The sequence below is a fragment of the Sycon ciliatum genome, chromosome 5 (genome assembly GCF_964019385.1).
Source record: "Sycon ciliatum chromosome 5, ocSycCili1.1, whole genome shotgun sequence".
Lineage (NCBI taxonomy): Eukaryota > Metazoa > Porifera > Calcarea > Leucosolenida > Sycettidae > Sycon > Sycon ciliatum.
Window position 1 is genome coordinate 15,792,716 of NC_088647.1, and position 19,297 is coordinate 15,812,012.

Sequence of the window (19,297 nt, forward strand, 5' to 3'; positions counted from 1 at the left end):
TATCAATGCCCATGCCATGCCAAGCATGCACACTTACACACTGTCTGTACATGATACACCGCGATGCCTATTTGATAGTGATCTGCATGGTGCAGTATTGGTGGGCTGTACATGTGCATTGTACTTCAACTACTTGTATCGTGCGACGTAAAATCTACAAGACTTAGCACACATTACATTATTATTTATTTTATTAAATTTTTGATAGGGCAATCCCCACAGGCCTATACCAACAACTTTATTAGGATGACCCAAAGGCTGACCGCCTATCGTGGGGTCCGTCGCATTGAAGGATGATGGTACAAGAGAGTACAAGTGCAGATTGGGAAGGGGGGACTACGTATGATCTGTGCTCCTGCATGGTAAATTATTGTACATGTACATTGTAGATCAGGGAGTCGTCAAAATGGTTTATCTGACAACTCCCTGTTGTAGATCAAGTACAATGTAAAATGTTCTACATGTACCAGAAAAAAGGAGTGAATTTAACTTCACAACCTGTACTCTCTGTAAAGAGCACTTAGGGTTCCCTGTAACAAGACGGCAACGTCTGTAGGGCCTTCCCTATCAAAATAATAAATTCTACTACTACTACTACTACTGCATGGCTGTACGGAATTATCTCCCGTACGAGAATTACACACAAGTGCTGTACAGTCGTTGACTGTGCATGTGGGGCCTTGACAAAATCCATCTTCTGGCTGAAATCCTATTTTTACGACTTACTACTGTATACAAGGAGGAGAAAAAGAGAAAGAAGCAGACAGTAGTATGGCAAACAGTTACCCAAGTCCACGATGGCAGGGCTAAAAAAAGAGGCACTTGTCATTGCTCATAGCCGGCCATTCATATCCCTGTGCTGCTGGCACTGAAGCATGCACACGCCGCCACACACTGCCAGCTATAAATTCTAGGGGTATGTATTTCAAGGGCCGGCACGACAAAAATTACCCACCAACCACAAGACGTTTCAATGCAACATTATTTAAAGGTAGCGAAAAAAAGATACAGGACAGATCCAGGACGGTCAGAGACGGCAGAGAGACGAGCAGTTTAAAGACAGAGGAGACAATGATGACAATAGAGTAATGCAGGCAGCTATGTACAAAGACATTGGTATGATCCGGCCTGCTGATCAAGCCTTCTCCTTCGTTGCTTTGGAGCGTTTGTGCCGGCGAGGCTGAACCTCTTCAACGGCAGGTGTGGTGCTACGACGGCGTTTCCTGACAAAGAAGCACACCGGAGGGAAACAAAGGAGACACATGTTTAAAGTAAAGCCAACCAGAACCGATAGAGTCTTATCTTTCCTCATGGCACAAGCAAATTCCTTAGTGCGGAAGCCCCGCCGTCAAAAGCTAATGGTCGCAAGCCGTACGGCCACGGCCCGGAATACGATGGCACACAGCCATTCTAGCAACTTTCCAACCCAAGTCAGAAATCAAGCTCTGCCAAAAATACACACAAACAAATTGGTCGGTCAATGCCTGCCAGTGATCATCTGCTTTCCATTGAACGAGCGATTTGCCACCAGCAACACCACAACGAACCACCCCTCACCCCCACCCCAAAACACCCCTCCCCCCCCCCCCACACACACACACCGTTTGACGGACATCGCCAGAGGTAGCGATGTCAGGGTAAATTTCTGTTTTGAGAATCGGGCAAATATTGTAATACCATCCGATTCCTGAAGACAAGTAGAGTATACTGGCAAAGTTTGAAGCAAATCGGAGCAAATATAGTGGACTTATTCCAGTTTAGAGTGCACGGGGTAAGCGCCGCCATTGTCGAAAAGCACCATGCCTCACTGTACACAAACCAGATCTCACCACGGCACAAAATTGGTCTTGACAACAGGGATCGCGGCTCATGAATAATCTTGCGCACTGTACAAAATGTACATACCGTAGCTGTACTGTTTTTTTGTTGTTGCTGCAAACTGTTGGAGAAATTCAAGAAGACTGTTGAAGAGTAGCCGAAGTATGAGTTGTGATTTGGCCATTCTCCGAGACAAGAAGAGTTCGACAAGTAGATTATGATCCTGGTGGTGGTCCGCTTTGAACTTCATCAGTTCTAACACCAATGCATTTGAAACGTTTCTGATCATGCTAGGCAGGGGCTTATCCTGCAATAGCTGCTCCTCCTTGAGTCCAAGACTCGACAAGACATCTTCACCGCCGGTCCCTTTGCTGGACGAACACTCATGATGGCGTTGTATCCAGCAATGGAGTACCTGTCGCGAAAAATACTACAAGTCTGGTGCGCGGCGTGATACGCCGGTGAAACTTGGCAGCAAACTAAATTGGACGACGGGGAACACGATGGAACTAAAATCAAATCTGTATCAGGCAGCGCAAGAGATGAAAAAGGCGACTGAACATACGCTAACTTGTCGGCGGCCATACTCCCAGCTCCGTAGGCGCAGCGCGCCCGCACAAACGCGCATACGAAAGTTCATCTTCTATTTTCGTGGCAATAGTCACGACCAAGCTTGTCACTGACGACTTCAGGTCACATTTGAAAATCCCGCGTGCCAAGTACTGCACGCACTAGCCGCGACTGGCATTCTGCCGTACTGGCCTTTTGTGCCATCATTTCAGCTGGTTGCTAGGGAATCCAGCGACAAGCGTGGAGGTCACGTGGCACGGCACTCTGACATCGCTACCAGAGGCAATGATAGCGATGCTACAGCAGAACCCATAGCAACTTGGGCTGGGATTGCACCATTCAACAGCTTGCAAGGCTGAAGAATCAATCGCCACTATTCAGCCTGATCTACACCGCAAAGCTATTAGAAGTGGGGGGTTTCCTGGCCAGTGAATCTCTACTTCGTGGCCTTTTTTTCTTTTTTACCTGCACACACATCACACCACATACTCCGGCATGTACTGGTTGTTGGTTTGGTAACCACCCAGGAGAATGGAAGACAAGTCAGGAAGAGACTGAGAAAGAGAAGAAAGACGTGTGCGACTATAAACGTCGGGAATTGAACCCGCAAAGTCTCGATTGGAAATTAACTGCACATACCACTGCACCATATGTGACCCCCCCCCCCCCCACACACACACACATCTCTCTCTGTGTCTGTCTGTGTCTGTCTGTCTGCCTGCCTGTCTGTCTCTCTCTTACCTATCTCTACGCTTGTCGTCATCACGCTTGCTCTCTTCACGACGGTCACGCTCCTCCCTCTCACTCCTCTCGGCCCTCTCTGCTCGCTCACGCTCCTTCTCCTTTTCCTTCTCTTCATGGCGGCTCCTTTCCTCGCGCTCGCGTTCCTCTCGGACACGTTCTTCTTCACGGCGGTCACGATCACGACGATCACGCTCCTGACAAGTAGAACAAAACAGTGACAAACACACAAGTCATTAATAGCATTGTCATTGCCAAGCCATCATTCAAAATTATCCAATGTCAACCCAGCTGACACCATTCAAACAAAAGCAATGAGATCATATCGACACAATACACAAAAACTACATCCACACTATCTACAAGACCACATCCACACTATCTACAAGACTACATCCACACTATACCCAAGACTACATTCACACTATACCCAAGACTACATTCACACTCTACACAAGACTACATTCACACTCTACACAAGACTACATTCACACTCTACACAAGACTACATTCACACTCTACACAAGACTACATTCACACTCTACACAAGACTACATTCACACTATACCCAAGACTACATTCACAATCTATACAAGACTACATTCACACTCTACACAAGACTACATTCACACTATACCCAAGACTACATTCACAATCTATACAAGACTACATTCACACTATACCCAAGACTACATTCACACTACCTACAAGACTACATTCACACTATCTACAAGACTACATTCACACTATACCCAAGACTACATTCACACTACCTACAAGACTACATTCACACTCTACACAAAACTACATCCATACAGTACACAAAACTAGGGCTCAAACGGCCACGGTTTTACCCCTAACGGTTAACTGCTAAGCTAACGGTTATAACCTATACGCCACAGCAATCCTGCGGACAACGCACACATGTACATGTACATTCTCTTGCATGCTCATTCATACATACTCTCACACCAAGAGACCAGATATGACCGAGTTGACAGCCCAGAAATTGCGTACGCGTGCTACAGCCTGCGAAAGTGAATACTTTGCAACGACCTGATACTTGAAAAATTGACTGAAAAGTTACTGCGTAACCGTTATCTTTATCGGTTAACCGTTAATTCTTCGTAACCGGTCTGCAACCGGTCAATCGGACTAACCGTTTGAGCCCTACACAAAACTACATCCACACACTCTATACAAGACGACATTCACACTCTACATGTATACAAGACGACATTCACACTATCTACAATACTACATCCAAAAGTACAAACAAGACCACATCCACAGTACACACAAGACTACATCCATACTACAGTTGCGCTCGCTGAAATCCGAATTGCAAAGCTGGCGCCCTCAACTAGCGCGCCCTTGACGCCCTGGAAGCCGTACGAATGCTGCTGGACGTACCCATATACAAGTACAGTGATGTATTGGGAACTGGTCCAAGGCGCCAGCTTTGCACTTCGGGTCGGATTTCAGTGAGCGCAACTGTACTACACACAACACCACATCCACACTATCTCTTTGTCTGTCACCAGTTAATCCCACGCATAGGATTAGACTTCAAGACGCATTTGCAGCCTCGAAAATGGTCGAAGTGGAAGCAATGTTATTGAAGATGCATTTTGATCTTTCCCACAATGCCTCTCTCTGAATGAATAGAGGTTACTCACTGGCTAAGACCCCCAGGAAAGGTATCTGTGTGCAATTATTGCTGATGAATTGCAACTACAAGTGGTAGAAATAGACTAGGAGTGGAGTAGATGAATATTAGCACCATCCTAGCATTGAAGTTGTGTTGTAAAGTGCTCGCAGATCAATATGAACTAAAGACACTACATGGTTGGGGCATTTACTAAATCTGATAAACATGGAATGCAGACTCAAACAGGTTTTTGAAGAAAGAACTTTACTTTGTAAGGTATGATCTACCCTTTCCCAAAAATTGGGAAAAATCGTATATATATAGGATTTGACAGACAAAGAGATACACAATTAGTCAATACCACATCCATAATACACACAATATACAGCTCACAGGCATCAAGCAAATAATTGCGCACAGGCTGCAACCCAGCCCAACACAAGTTAGCACATCACCATAGCACAAGTTAAAATGTCCGCTTCACAATGTTTAAAAGCACAGCTCTGAAGCGTTCCCTCAAAATCTACGCACAACAAAGATCATTCAAGTAGCCACTGCAAGGTCTTAGCATCTTTTAGCAGTCTCACCTCACGCTCGTATCTCTCTCTGTCGCGGTGCCGGTCACGCTCCTTCTCGTCACGCCGATCCCGCTCGTACCGCCTGCGCGCCTCGTGCTCTCTCTCACGCTCCCGCATGTCGCGTTCTCGCTCCCGATCGCGGTAGTCCCGATCGCGACGATTGCGGACGTCGATGTACTCTGTGCGATGGTGCCGATGGTAGTCGCGGTCCGCTCGCCGCGACTCGCGGTAGGACCGGTCGTACGCTCGATCGTCCTCCACGCCACTGCCCGGCGATGGGGTTCGAGACAGGGAGCGGGGACGTGATGGTGACCGACTGCGACTGGGACCGCCACCGCCGTACGGGGGCGGCGAACGACTGCGACTACGACTTGCGGCCGCGCGGCGACCAGCAAGGGCTGCGAACGCTTCACCCAGACTCATGTCACCAGTGAACGCACCCTCGAAACCTGGAGGCGGCCGAAGACCTGCAACAGCAAGACAGAATCAGAACAAGAACCTAGTGAAAAGAGAAAACAGTGCATGAACAGCTAGCACCGCAGGCTTGCTCCAGCAAATTGCAAGATCCCAAAGAATGCACTTGAGGATACGCCAATGACACCATCACAATATGCTTTGTATTCAGCGGCAAACCACTGTGATGATGGAATGTAAAGGATACCGTACGTCACGATGCACTTCAAAGAACAACAAGGGAAGATACCATAATTATGGTGTTACCAGCTTGGAAAAGACAACTACAAGACCGGCAGACAGTGCTGGTTAATGGCACCACACCTCCGAACCCGAACAGAAGCAGCCACGCCGGCAAGTTTGACAGGCAGAACCCGGACTTACCATCTGCACCAGGGAAAGGATTACCATCTCCAGGGAACAAAGGCGGTCTGGAGACAAGACAAAACAAAACCGACACAAACTTGATGACATAAATTTGACTTTTCCCGTTTGCATCTTTCCCTCAAGCCAGTGAAAACTTGATATTGATGGCATTTATGAAGAAAAAGCCAAGAGCAACAAAAGTCATGAGGCAAATGATTGACGTGATCATCATGGAGAAGCGAAGAAATACATGAAAGACACGGAAAGAAAGGTAGAGAGAAGAGAAGAGAGAGAGAGAGAGAGAGAGAGAGCAAGTGAGCGAGAGAGTGTGTGTGAGAGAAGAAAGAAGAGAGAGAGCTCACGAGCAGGCGAGAGAGAGAGAGAGTGTGTGCGCGCGCGAGCAGGCGAGAGAGAGAGAGAGTGTGTGTGTGAGTGAGAAAAGAAAGAAGAGAGAGAGCGCTCGCGAGCAGGCGAGAGAGAGAGAGAGAGAGAGAGAGAGAGAGAGAGAGAGAGAGAGAGAGAGAGAGAGAGAGACAGAGAGAGAGAGAGAGAGAGAGAGACAGAGAGAGAGAGAGAGAGAGAGAGAGAGAGAGAGAGAGAGAGAGAGAGAGAGAGAGAGAGAGAGAGAGAGAGAGAGAGAGAGAGAGAGAGAGAGACAGAGAGACAGAGAGCAGGAGACATACAAAGAGATACATAGAAAGAGCTGTTGCAGCGGAAGAAGCCCACAAGCATGCATACCTGTCCAGGTGGACCTCTGAAGGGCCACCATCAGTACCACCAGTACCTTCCGACCGGCTACTATCAGCGGGCAATTTTGGTGGCAGTCCTGGAGGTAAAGGAAGTGTCCCATCAAACGGCGGCAGACCAGGGAGCGGGGGCAAGTTGTGGCGGATTCCAGGCGGAAGGGGAAGGCGGGGAACTCTGCCAGCGGCGCCTGCCAACAAAAGGAGGAACGGTAAGTAATAAGTGATAGAGATCTAAATTCAAAAGTAAGGTAAACAAAGGGTGCTCCATATCTCTGTTCCATGAAATTGGGAGGTAGTCACATCGAACTGTCACCAAATATTTTCTTTGTCTTATCTTAGAAGGTCCCCAAACTTGTCCCAAGTACCGAGTGACGTCACGCCGGACTTGACCTCCACGCGTACATTCGTCGTCAAAAACGAAGTTCAGCCTGTGTGCTGGTCGATCGAGCCAACTGTTCGATGTACGGTGCACGCTTCCCTTCCGAACTCGGACACTGATGTGTACGTTGTATACAATGAGAACGCCAAAAAGGGACAAAACAAACAAAAGTCGACAGCAGTCTGTCGCGCTGGTACTTCCTCCACGAAGCTCCAGCTCTTTGTTTTATTTGTGATTACGAAGGAGTGGAAGGATGTTTGTTTGCTGTTAGTGTGACACACATACCTCGTACTTGAAAATTACGTCGTTGTATCGAAGGTGGCGGTGTTGCCCACCCGGCTCTGAAATGAAAGACGTCGGAGTTTGTAATCTGCATCTTCACCAACATCGCCAGATGAATCGCCTTCACGTAGCTACATTGCGTTCCCTTGGGGCTCGGGTTGGTGGTGTTATCGCCGGCCGGAGGAGTACTGTTTTCTGCATACGCGCTCATCATCGTGTTGTTCCTCACACGAAAAGTTCAAAAACAACGACGTACTTCCGTGCCCTCAAAATAAAACTTAGATCCTCGCGAAAGAAGTCGAAAAGGTGAAAGCTCAGCTGCTTTTTATTTTGGTTTGGCTGTGTAGCTGCACGTGGGTCCCTGCCTCTTTGGCATTCTCCTTCGGTACGACGTACCCATTTGTGTTAGAGTTCAAAAGGCACACGTGCACCGTACATCGGAACAGCTAGCTCGATCGACCAGCACACGGGCTGAACTTCGCTTTTGACGACGAATGTACGTGTGGAGGTCAAGTCTGGCGTGACGTCACTCGGTACTTCGGGACAATTTTGGGCACCTTCTTTTCAAGTTTTCACCCACTTCCAGCCATCGCAGAGAAAAACGGATAACACCATCGTGATCGGGAGCCAAGGAACTACAAGATAAGACAAAGAAAATTTTAGTTTGGGAATTCTGCTTCTTACGCGATGTGATAAGACCCGTTTTTAGCTTTTTGGCAATTTCACAGGCTTCGGCTTCGTTGAGTTGTTTCTCGAACAAGGCATGGGCCTCGTGGACGAGTGCAGACGAAACATCTGTGGATTCGAACTCCTTCATCAACCCTTCAAAGTCGTGTTCTGCTGTTTCTTTCTTCGTAGTAGCCGCGTCGAGTGACTTTCTGGCTTTTTCAACAGCTTGCGTAGTGAAGTCAATAGATTGTAGGGTAGCGGCTTCTGAAGTGAGACGACAAAACTTCTTTTGGACGAAATCCGGGAAGTCCTTGTCCTTCAGTTGTGATTCAAGTCGCTTGACCCTTTCTTTTAGACGTTACATGCTAACGTTGGCATCAGCGATGCGTTTAGTACACCAGGACACATAACCGTGCACGGCCTGGGGCAGGCCGTGGCACGAAACATCCTTGGCGGTGACAGACCTCGCCAGGGCTCGTCTTTTAGCGAGTGGGGACGTAGGATGGTCCGTCACGGGTGTTAGAGTCTTGCGGTTGCGTTTTAAAGGGGCACTCCGGGAATTTTTTCGGTGGTGTGTTCTCTTCATGGGGGCCTTATATGGCCCCCAAGGAATGGGGAATCGCGAAAACTAGACCCAAAAAGTCGATATATGAAGCCAGGGAGGGCCAAGTTTGTCTCCTCTTTTGATGGTTTTGATGACGTCACGTGTGATTAGTATTCAAATTCTCTGCATTTGAAGATCTTAGTTGTTTGAATTTTCTGGTGATGAAGAAAAATGTTTGGTCGACATTCCCAAGCTTCACAACTGCGGACATACTGAAGGACCCCCTGAGGTGCCCCTGGTAGAAGCGCAGCCTGATGAGGGCCAAGAAATTGGAGCGGACGACTTCACTGGTCGAAAAGGAAATAACGATTGGTGTTCCTGCCAGAAATGTGGGGTGATGCAGAGGGCAGTCGATTACCTTCACTGTCGAGAGAGCGCGCTGCAGCTGTTAGCATTGACAGCCCTTTGACATGCGTTACACATCACCCCGACTTCGCGTCAGCTTGTCTAAACAAAACTGTTCTGACCATATGCCTCACGGCGTATAGAGAATTTCGGGATCCTCGTACTCGGACCAGTGAAGTCGTCCGCTCCAATCTCCTGGCCCTCATCAGGCTGCGCTTCTACCAGGGGCACCTCAGGGGGTCCTTCAGGTTCCTTAGAGTATGTCCGCAGTTGTGAAGCTTGGGAATGTCGACCAAACATCGTTCTTCATCACCAGAAAATTCAAACAACTATGATCTTCAAGTGCAGAGAATTTGAATACTAATCACACGTGACGTCATCAAAACCATCAAAAGAAGAGACAAACTTGGCCCTCCCTGGCTTCATATATCGACTTTTTGGGTCTAGTTTTCGCGATTCCCCATTCCTTGGGGGCCATATAAGGCCCCCATGAAGAGAACACACCACCGAAAAAATTCCCAGAGTGCCCCTTTAAGCCGAGGGACTTGCCAGAAGTAGACATCCTAGTGAAGCAGCGGCGAAGGTCCTACACGGGAAGTTTAAAACATAACCACGCACTCACAAGCAGAGTTCCAAGTTTTTTAACCTGACCGGTTTCTGTGACATGAGTCACTTCATCAGAGGAATGAAGATAAATGACAATATGGAACTCAATATAACCAGAGAACTGGACAGACAGGCGTTGAGCACTGTCGAGTAATTAGCGCGAAAAAAGCAATTTAGCGATTGAGCGCGGAAAAAAAGCGTGAACAAAACACCGGGTTGCTTGCAAGGCGAAAAAACAAACACGAGGTTGAGTGCAAGGCATGGAGGTAAACAATACCTACCCATCGTGAATGTGGTTTTTGGTGACAGTTCCCCTTTAAGTGTTCATCTAGAGCAGCATAACGGGATGTAGAGTGAACTGCGTGTTGTGACCACAGCCCCCTCCACCAAGGACAAGGTGCCCCTTTCAAAATCGCAAGCATCACTGCTCAGTGCAGGGGTTCGACTTGCCAGCACCAGCCATTGCTCCCTATTCATGATATAGTACATCACAGTCAGTCACTGAAGAGCATAAGCTGCACATCTGCAAAACAGCACATGCACGAGTACCGGCAAGTCAGCAACTCACCCAGCGGCGGAGGCAGGCCGAACGGTGGTGGTTGGCGAGGTGGACCGCCAGGTAACATGGCACCCGGCGGAGGAAAGCCGAGAGCGGCCATGGCCTGTGGTGGCAGGAACGGAGGTGCTCCCACCGTGGACGGCGGCCTTATCGGAGGCATACCTGCAGGCAAACCGCGCACAAGCCACACGCACGGCAAGAAAGAAAAGTTACAAGATAGAGTAGTCCGTAGTGAGGGTACGTGCTGCTTCACACCATTGACCATTGACCATTGGACGCCCATCGCCAGAGGCGATGATAGCGATGCTACAGCAGAAGCCATAGCAACTTGTGCTGGGATTGCACCATTCAACAGCTTGCAAGGCTGAAGAATTGACCACCACTATTCAGCCTGGTCTACACCACACAGCTTTGAAGTGGCTTTTTTCTGGCCAGTGAATCCCTACTTCACACACACACACACACACACACACACACACACACACACACACACACACACACCACACAGCAAGCTGGTTGGATTACTAGTAACCGCCTGAACTACCCCACACACGTACGAGCACACTCTGGCAATCATGGCAAAATGAAATGAGAGACTAATGACACACAATGCGGTGGATGAATAGAAGCGGTAGCACGGTGACAGCAGCAAACAGACAGCACAATGGCACGCGCAATGCTCAATGACCGGTGGCAGTGACTAACTTGGAGGGGCGCTCGGGCGCGATGTAGGCGGTGGCGGTGGGGCGATGGACTCAGGCAGTTTGATACCGTAACGCTCAGCAACTTCGGCCACTGAATAGAACCAGACAAATAACTCGTGGATTCATGAGGACGCAACACCCGCACAAAACACGGTGTGTAACCATCGGGTTATGGTTGACCCCGGTAATAAAAATACTAAAAGTGCAGAGAATGGAACAGTGAAACAAGTGTGTTTTAGTCCTGTTCCTACAAGTAAGATGATCCCACGGTTTGTCGCCGGTTTAGAAAGCTGGTAAACATAACCAAATGGGAAATGGGAAGGTGTCACCTGGGACAAAATGCAGGCACCGTTAAGATACATGCCATGTCCGTTGTGGCATTTAACCCGGTACGGGGTGAGGACGAAAGAGAGGGAGAGTGGTTGCCTTCCACACTAGCAGTGCACGCGCCGTTAGCGCTACACCATTGCCTAAGTGATGATGACAGTGACATGGCAGGCGCACACCGGACACAGCAGCAATGACAGGTCACACATACGAACTCCTATTCATATGGTGTTCACAGGGTGGCACACTAAACACTAAACACCTAACTGCTGCACAGTACACTCCATGGGTTCTAATTGCAGCTTCCAAGCTACTAAGAAGCGGAGCAGCTTGAGCCACTGCCAAGTGCAACGAAGACAATAGATGGGAGAAATCATTGGATGTGCCGTGAGCCATTTCCAAGTGTGAAGCAGACAATGGATGGGAGCAGTCACTGAATGCGTAAATGCAACATTCAAACTTTTGCTCACCTGGTGGCAGCACAGCGTCTCTGTGGGCAACACAGGAGGAAGACATACAATCAAGGGTCAAGACGTGATCATAAACAAGCTCAACGTGTGCACGTCGATACCCTCTCTCTCTCTCTCTCTTTCTCTCTCTCTCCCCCCCCCCCCCCCCCCCCCCATGACCACATTCCCAGTGAAGCGTGGAAAGCAAACAAGACAGCAGGCATTGGCTGTATGGCCGTTGCACCGGACACTAGCTAAACATCGGGCCACTACCATCTAGATGATAGTTCATTCTCAGTTCAGTACACCAGGGAAAGTCTAAGAAACACTCCTAGCGCAGCCAGATCGTAAAACAAAACTACAGCTGATCAACAGGACAATCAAGGCTGGAATCATCACGACAAAAACCAGCATGAGCACGCACGCACGCAAGCACACACACACACACACACACACACACACGCATGAGCATGCACACATACACACATGCACTCGCACACAAATGTACAGACACTGTACATTGGAGCCTGTGTAGAAACACCACCACCACACCCAAGAAGAGATCACTTTTGCATGCACACCACTGCAATCAGCACGCACGTACGCACAGACACAGACACACGCACACTTGTACTTGTTGCTCACTGCCAAAACTGGTCACGTGCGTCTCCCCGGGAGAGGGGAGAGAGACTCAAAAGGAATCTTGGAAAGATGACTCAACTGGCTATTGAACCGCCCAACGACCGACACCCCCTGAAATCCCCAAAACTCTCACACGCACACGCACACACACACACACACACACACACACACACACACACACACACACACACACACACACACACACACACACACACACACAGAGGATCCAGTGTACCTGATTTCCTCCGGTGTATGACGACCGTCATTCTCATCATGTGCATCAGCACGGTGATGGTGATGGTGGGGATGATGATGATGATGATGATACCCCTTGTCTGTCCGATTGCTGCTGCCGCCTGTATGGCCAACGGATTTCATTTCCTGCCGTGCAAGTGCAGGCAGGCGGAAAAACACACACACACACACAGAAAGGTCACACACTGGCATTCTCCCACTGCTAGAAACTGGTCACGCGAACCCTCCCAGGAGATAAGAGGGGAGAGAGAGAGATTCAGAAGGAATCTAGAAAAAGACGACTCGATTGAATATCGACCCTCCCAACAGCTGACGGCATGGTGACAATGTAATCTTGTGGAAGAATCCTGTCTCTATGGAATCTTTCTCTTTAGGCAGCCCAGAATTAGTTTGTTGTTTCGGGTTACTTCATCCACTACTAACCACTAGTAACAGGGTCGGTAGGGGGATCTGAACCTAAACCGACTTTGCTCAATTGGTGACGACTATCGTATCTAGAGAGGAGCACCAACGCAAGGCAGGGGCCTCACAACACACAACGGATCGTAGCTATAATAGAGAGGTTCTGCACTACGTAAAGTTGAGCAACTTTACGTTAGTGGGCGGGAAAAACCCGTGAATTCGCGAGTTTGCACTCCACTTACGGAAAGTTGTCTACGGAGAGTACGTAGATAGGGCTCTGATAACGTAGCTGGTCCGTAAGTGGATTGGGGTACAAATTGATGACTCTCTCCCCAGCTGGGCCAGGTCGATCTGGTCGTACACTGCCGCGTTCGGAGTTGCCAAGGGCAGCTACGTGATTTGAAAACTCCGTATGGCGGAACCTAGATGCGCATGCAGTTTTTTACGTAAGACTTTCCGTAGATCGACTACGTTTTTTACTAACGTAATTACGTTATGCGGAACCTCTCTAATGTGCCAGGGTGAAGCCACTACTGGCACTAGCGACGGCTGTAACTCACTCACAATAACACATCTCACCAAATACTATTACTTTGTATTACTTTGTAGTGCAGTACAAATCACGGTCACTCACTCGCACTTCGTAGCCCTTCTTCGGCAGCTGAGTGGGAACGTTGTCGATGCGCAGGCGTCTCTGCTTCTCGCAGTACTGCTTCCACGTGTCCTCAGTGAATCCATAGTTGAAGTAGTCAGTGATGTCGGCACCTGGTATCACAACAAGGCAACGCAGAGACAGCAACCACACAGTGAGCACACAGCAGCAAACTCTCCTTCTAGTTTAACTCGGATACTGAGCCAGTAAGAAATGCAAAATGGAAGTAAAACACATGGGAACGAGTTACGAAGTAACTAACCACCAACAGCCTTCCACCTTGGAAGGTTCACGGTTAGGTAGGACAGAAGAGGGGAAGGTGAGCGCAGTGAAAAATGTGCATTCCTTGTTGCCGTGGCACTTAGCTTGTGCAGTTTTGCTGCGTTCACCTTCCCCTCTTCGGTCCTTGAACCTTCCAAGTTGGAAGGCTGTTGGGTTGCGCACTGGAGATGTGTTACAGCTAGGTCTCAGGCCGTTGAATGTCTCAGCAGCCTGTCAGTTTTGTGCCATGTTATCGCACTTTCTGACTGCTTATTATCTTGTTACGGCCGTGGATGGTTGCTTCATAACTTGTTCCCATGTGTTTTACTTCTATTATAAATCTCCTTCTAGTTCATTTATTTATTCACCGTCCAATGGCAGCAGTCAATATAGATGGATTGGGGCATTCGCCAGTCACACATTGCAGCTTGAACTATCATGTATAAACTAGCCAGGATTGAGCAGAGAGTGATGGTGTGTAGCCGACTTCAAGGCAGATTCCTAGCCACTCTGCACACCTGGTTACCAACAGACAGAACTGGTGGGAATGCATACCGTAAATAAGTACCTGCCCGAAAGAAATACCCCCTTTATTCTTTTGGCTCTGTCTGTTGAAGTCAAGTCAAGCCCGATAAACATACTGCCCGAAATAAGTACCGGTACGATGCGCACATGCAGCACGTAGCATGTGCATCGACATGAAAATGACTTCTCCACTACACACAAGTCAGGTCCGAAAGTTAGTTCGTGCCCGAAAGTCAGTACCCGCCCGAAAGTTAGTACGGGTGTGGTCACTAAATTTGAAAGTAAATACGTACTTATTCACGGACTTTTACGGTAGCTAGCTACTGCAACACTCGAGTCACTGTAAACGCTGCCACTAACCGGGTTTCCTCCAGGGCTTGTCATCAACCGAGTCCAGGTCAAATTCGTACGTGGACACGCCATTGATCTTGCCCACGGCATCCACGTCCAGACCCTGAACACCCAGCGAGCACACGTTGAGCACACAGTGTGTACACATTGAGCACACAGTAAGCGCACAGTGAGCACACAGTGAGCACCCAATAAGCACATAGCGAGCACCCAGTAAGCAAACAGTGAGCACACAGTGAGCACACAATGAGCACCCAGCAAGCACACAGCGAGCACACAGTAAGCACCCAGTGAGTACCCAGTGAGCACACATTGAGCACAAAGTGAACACCCAGTGAGCTCACAGGTACAGACACATCACCATCACCATAATCACTAACAGTACGGCAGATTAGATACCAATCTCCACGCGAAACCCTGGAAAACCCACTACAACTAGATACTGCAATAGCCCAGGTCCAGCAGCAATAGCTTGTTCATGGAACTTCAGCAGGGAGCTGCCAAATTAACTCCAAATGGCTGTCACCAGGTCAAGTCTGCCCTTCAAGATATGCAATGTATTCATCAACAGACGCTTGACATGTGCCTTGGATAGCCTGTAAGCCGTGTAGTATGCAACAGCACGAGAGTACATGCAAAAAGGCACAGCACGCAATGGAATATGCAGCATGCTAGAGACGAGTGCATCTCTCCCATCCTCATACCTTGCACCCCCCCCCCCCCCCCCACACACACATGTACACATACACACAGACACATGCACGTACACACACGTATACTAGAGACGAGTGCATCTCTCCCATCCTCATACCTTAGCAGGCTGTGGCGCAGGAGTGGGCACAACCGTCACGGGTGCAGTGACGCTTTGCACGCTAGTGCGCGCAGCTCGCTGGAGAGACGCTGCTGCTGGTGCCATGTAATTGGTTGCCTGGATGTCGCGTATAGTCACCTGTGATGGTAACGTGCATGCGCACACAAATGCGAGCACGAACAAACACACCAAACAACATGCGCGCACGCGCGCACACACACACACACACACACACACACACACACACATGTTGGTACGTGTGTGAGCATGAGCAGAGAATATTTATAGAAGACGACGAAGACAGATTGAAAAACGACAATAAGCTAATAACCTATACCAGATACTGTCTACGACATAGATCTACGCATATGCACCGTGAAGTACGACGAGCGCGACCCACCACCTGGACCCTTTTACTGTCGTGGCTTAGAAGTGTGTGCGTGTGGAAGGGGGGGGGGGGGGGGAGACGAATGAGTAGTGACTGCAGGTCGTACGACATGTACATTGCAGATACATCGCATGGTGCACAGCAGCCAATGCGTGCTCATTTCACCTTTGAGTGGGCGACTAGCTTCACACCAGGATAGTGAGGCTGGTGTAAGACCTAGACCTAGTACACTCACATTAGACCTTGGAGGTGCATTCGGCCACACGGCCTTCCTTTTCCCAGCTATAAATCAAGGCGGTGCGCTCTGGCAGTGTGTGCGCGCTATGATCTGATAAGAAACTGAACTCACCTTGATATCGTCATCAGAGTCGTCCGATTCAATTTCTGATTCTTCCTCTTCCTCATTCGCCCCATTGCCATTTTCGGCGACCGCCATTGGATGCTCCTCCGGCACATCCTAGGAAAGAGACCATACCGCATCAGGTAAACACTAGGGTAAACACCCATGAAACATAAACATCAGATCACAGAACGCTAAGTACAGTAAAACTCCCCTAATCACTTTGGGACCAAGCACTGCCCCGTAACTCACAACATAATTAAATATTAGGCGCGGTGTACATACGACTGGACGTGCACATTTACAGATGCAGTGATGTCATCGGAACTGGTCTACGGCGCCAGTTTTGCACGTCCGGTTGGATTTCACCGAGCGCAACTATACACCGTAGGTCCAATGCACTGGCACCCAGATTATTTCGTACACATTTCAAATTTCAGACACGTATTTACTATTTACGTATGCAGTACTGGTTTGCCATACGCAACAGAAATGCATAGGAATGTAACAGTACAGTAGTGCCGGCCGCCGAAGAACGACCAGCCTAGAAGTTCACCACGCACAGCACACCAATGTACACACGGTGGCTCGACCGTGCACAGAGTGTAATACACGGAAATAAGAAAGGTCTAGGCTAGGAGGCTGACCCCCCCCCCCCCCCCCCAGTTCTTCGCCGACCGACACTACTGCACCGCTTTCACTGATGAGGCTCCGTCTCTCTGTACAAACATGTAGTGCTCAAGAATGATGCAAGCTGTTTCGGCAAAATGACGATGCAAACAGGTGATGAAAAAGGCCTAACCTCTGGAATATCGTCCAGCTCCGGCTTCTCAGAGTCATTCCGCACAACTCGAGCAGGACCGCTGCACAAAGCAAGCCAACAACAGTACATTTGTTAAAAATAAAAAGGGGAATGAAGAAAAGCAAATACATGCAATGTCAGTCGTACCGTTCTCTAGCGTGCACAAACTCCAAAAATTCCATTTGCACATTACGCCTGCGTCATTGGTGAAAACACACCTCAAATTCGCGCACAACCTCCAACAGGGCCATTTGCACATTGCGCATGTCTCCTTGGTGAAAACACACGTCAAATTTCGCAAACGTTCGACCAAAGCCAGGACAATACTAGTTGAACGAAGTGACCAAGGAAAAAGAGCTACAGACTTCCATCAGGCCTTTTAGGCAAGAAGCGCCTGCAGCAGTTAGTACAGACGGTGAAGACAAGAATGTGACAGCGTGTCAGTAGAGGGTTGAAGGTGATGTGCGAAATTAGCTGCCACGGGGAGTTAGTATCGGCAGGTAGGAAGGGGTGCTGCAAAAGCAATAAAGAAGAGTAGCAAAAGTGTCAGGCGAGGCGAGTACACAGTTGTACGTGTGAAGTTCCACGCTAAGTTGTAAACCGGTAAAAATGGCACTCTCGCATGACAAGAATGGTGCCATGTATCACGAACACGAAAAAAAACCCAAAAAAAACCACGAGGCCGACCACCATTGCGGTGGATAGATACGATTCGGCACGACCTGAAGGCAGCGGACCTCTCCGTGGAGAGCGCTCGCCAGGCTGCAGGAGATAGACTAACTTGGCTTGACACTGTTGACAGATGCGTCGACCCTGCTCCTGTCTAACAGGTTCAGGGAAGATGCGAGCTGTGCGTATTATGAATACTTAAAAGAAAGGATCAAGATGTTAAATGTTATCCGTAGTTTGTGTCCTACACTATGTTGTGTAGTCAGAAGGTGCAACAGCTAACACAATACTGACTGATGTGATACTGACATTCAACCACCTGATGATAAGCTCTATTACGTCTTGGATGCGCAAACCAACAGCCTTCCAGCTTGGAAGGCTCTACATTATGAAATGGCATGAGAAAGGGGAAGGTGAGCGCACTCAAGACGAAAACAAGCTGAACATCACAGCAAACTAAGAACGTGCCGTGGTCCTTCGTCTTTCGTCACCATCTCGTCAAAGCTAGAAGCACTAATTTCTCGCCACTCCTAAGCCCTCTAACGAGACAGCACGAGACCATTTAAATTTTTCAAATAAATTGGGGGTTTCAAAATTTAATGTAACATGAGATCGGAAAACGTCAGGAACATTTGACTGAATAATTTGAATACCACGTCCTTGAGCAGCAAGGATCTAAGAAATCTGTCCTGTCAGCAACTGCTAACATCATAGCTGAAAGCTACCTATCTGTATTACGATGCAGTGAGTGCACTGTGTTGGAGTCTGTGAATAATTCAAATGAACATCAAAATCAAAAGACAACATTCTGGTCGCGCCGCACAGCAAACGCAATTTTGCGAACAAACCACGCCATCAATTTACCCGCAATCACGGTTGGCACATGCGACCTCACGGCAACCAATTGTGTAAACTACTTTCTGTGAGGCCTTGTTGAATGATAATTTTCAATTTCAAATCAAATTTTTTAGCGACATACCTGGCAGATTCAGCCGCATCCTTCTGCTCAGCTTTCACGGAATCTACGAACAGATAGATGGCCGAACACACCTCGAATCTCCTACTGCCTCATGGTCACTACCACTATAATTATGATTCTTACCATCTCCATAAAGCCAGGAGTCCTCGTCATCAGGCTCCGCCGCCATTTCTCACAAACTTCGCTTTCGCGTCAGTTTTCTTTCCTGAGTTCGTGAGCCACTTCAAACAAAACCAAAAAAAAACGAAGAAAAAAAGCACAATGTATCGCGCGCATGGAATATGCAACGAGAAACTGACGTCGTGACGAACAGAAAACGCTATCACAAAATCTGGCACCAGCATGCAGCATGCTAGCAGCTAGCTATTGTAGC

At 48.5% G+C, this 19,297-nt stretch overlaps 1 protein-coding gene across 3 annotated transcripts; it reads right to left on the reverse strand.

The window, feature by feature from the left end:
* Positions 1-660: 660 nt before the first annotated feature.
* LOC135817801 (pre-mRNA 3'-end-processing factor FIP1-like) lies at positions 661-19,181 on the reverse strand. Of its 3 annotated transcripts, XM_065331050.1 has the most exons (16): positions 19,048-19,181; positions 18,925-18,967; positions 17,277-17,337; positions 16,484-16,591; positions 15,747-15,884; positions 14,945-15,038; positions 13,781-13,911; positions 12,725-12,870; positions 11,869-11,888; positions 11,073-11,162; positions 10,377-10,529; positions 6,916-7,111; positions 6,196-6,242; positions 5,368-5,825; positions 3,130-3,326; positions 661-1,223 (listed from the first exon to the last, which is right to left on the reverse strand). In XM_065331050.1, exons 1-16 carry the CDS (start codon positions 19,091-19,093, stop codon positions 1,136-1,138), a joined length of 2,016 nt encoding a protein of 671 aa, XP_065187122.1. In that variant the 5' UTR covers positions 19,094-19,181; the 3' UTR covers positions 661-1,135. The 3 variants fall into 3 exon arrangements, with proteins under 3 accessions (XP_065187122.1, XP_065187124.1, XP_065187123.1); XM_065331052.1 differs by lacking the exon at positions 11,073-11,162; XM_065331051.1 differs by lacking the exons at positions 18,925-18,967; positions 19,048-19,181 and adding an exon at positions 17,424-17,619.
* Between the last annotated feature and the right edge of the window lie 116 nt (positions 19,182-19,297).

What these genes read in the sequence shown, in the direction of transcription:
- LOC135817801 (XM_065331050.1), bottom strand. Translation starts at nt 19,093, where the DNA reads ATGGCGGCGGAGCCTGATGACGAGGACTCCTGGCTTTATGGAGATG. An exon ending in AGCTGGACGATATTCCAGAG is followed by an intron (nt 16,592 to 17,276) that starts GTTAGGCCTTTT and finishes TCTCTTTCCTAG; the next exon opens with GATGTGCCGGAGGAGCATCC. An exon ending in CTGCGCCACAGCCTGCTAAG is followed by an intron (nt 15,039 to 15,746) that starts GTATGAGGATGG and finishes CTGGGTGTTCAG; the next exon opens with GGTCTGGACGTGGATGCCGT.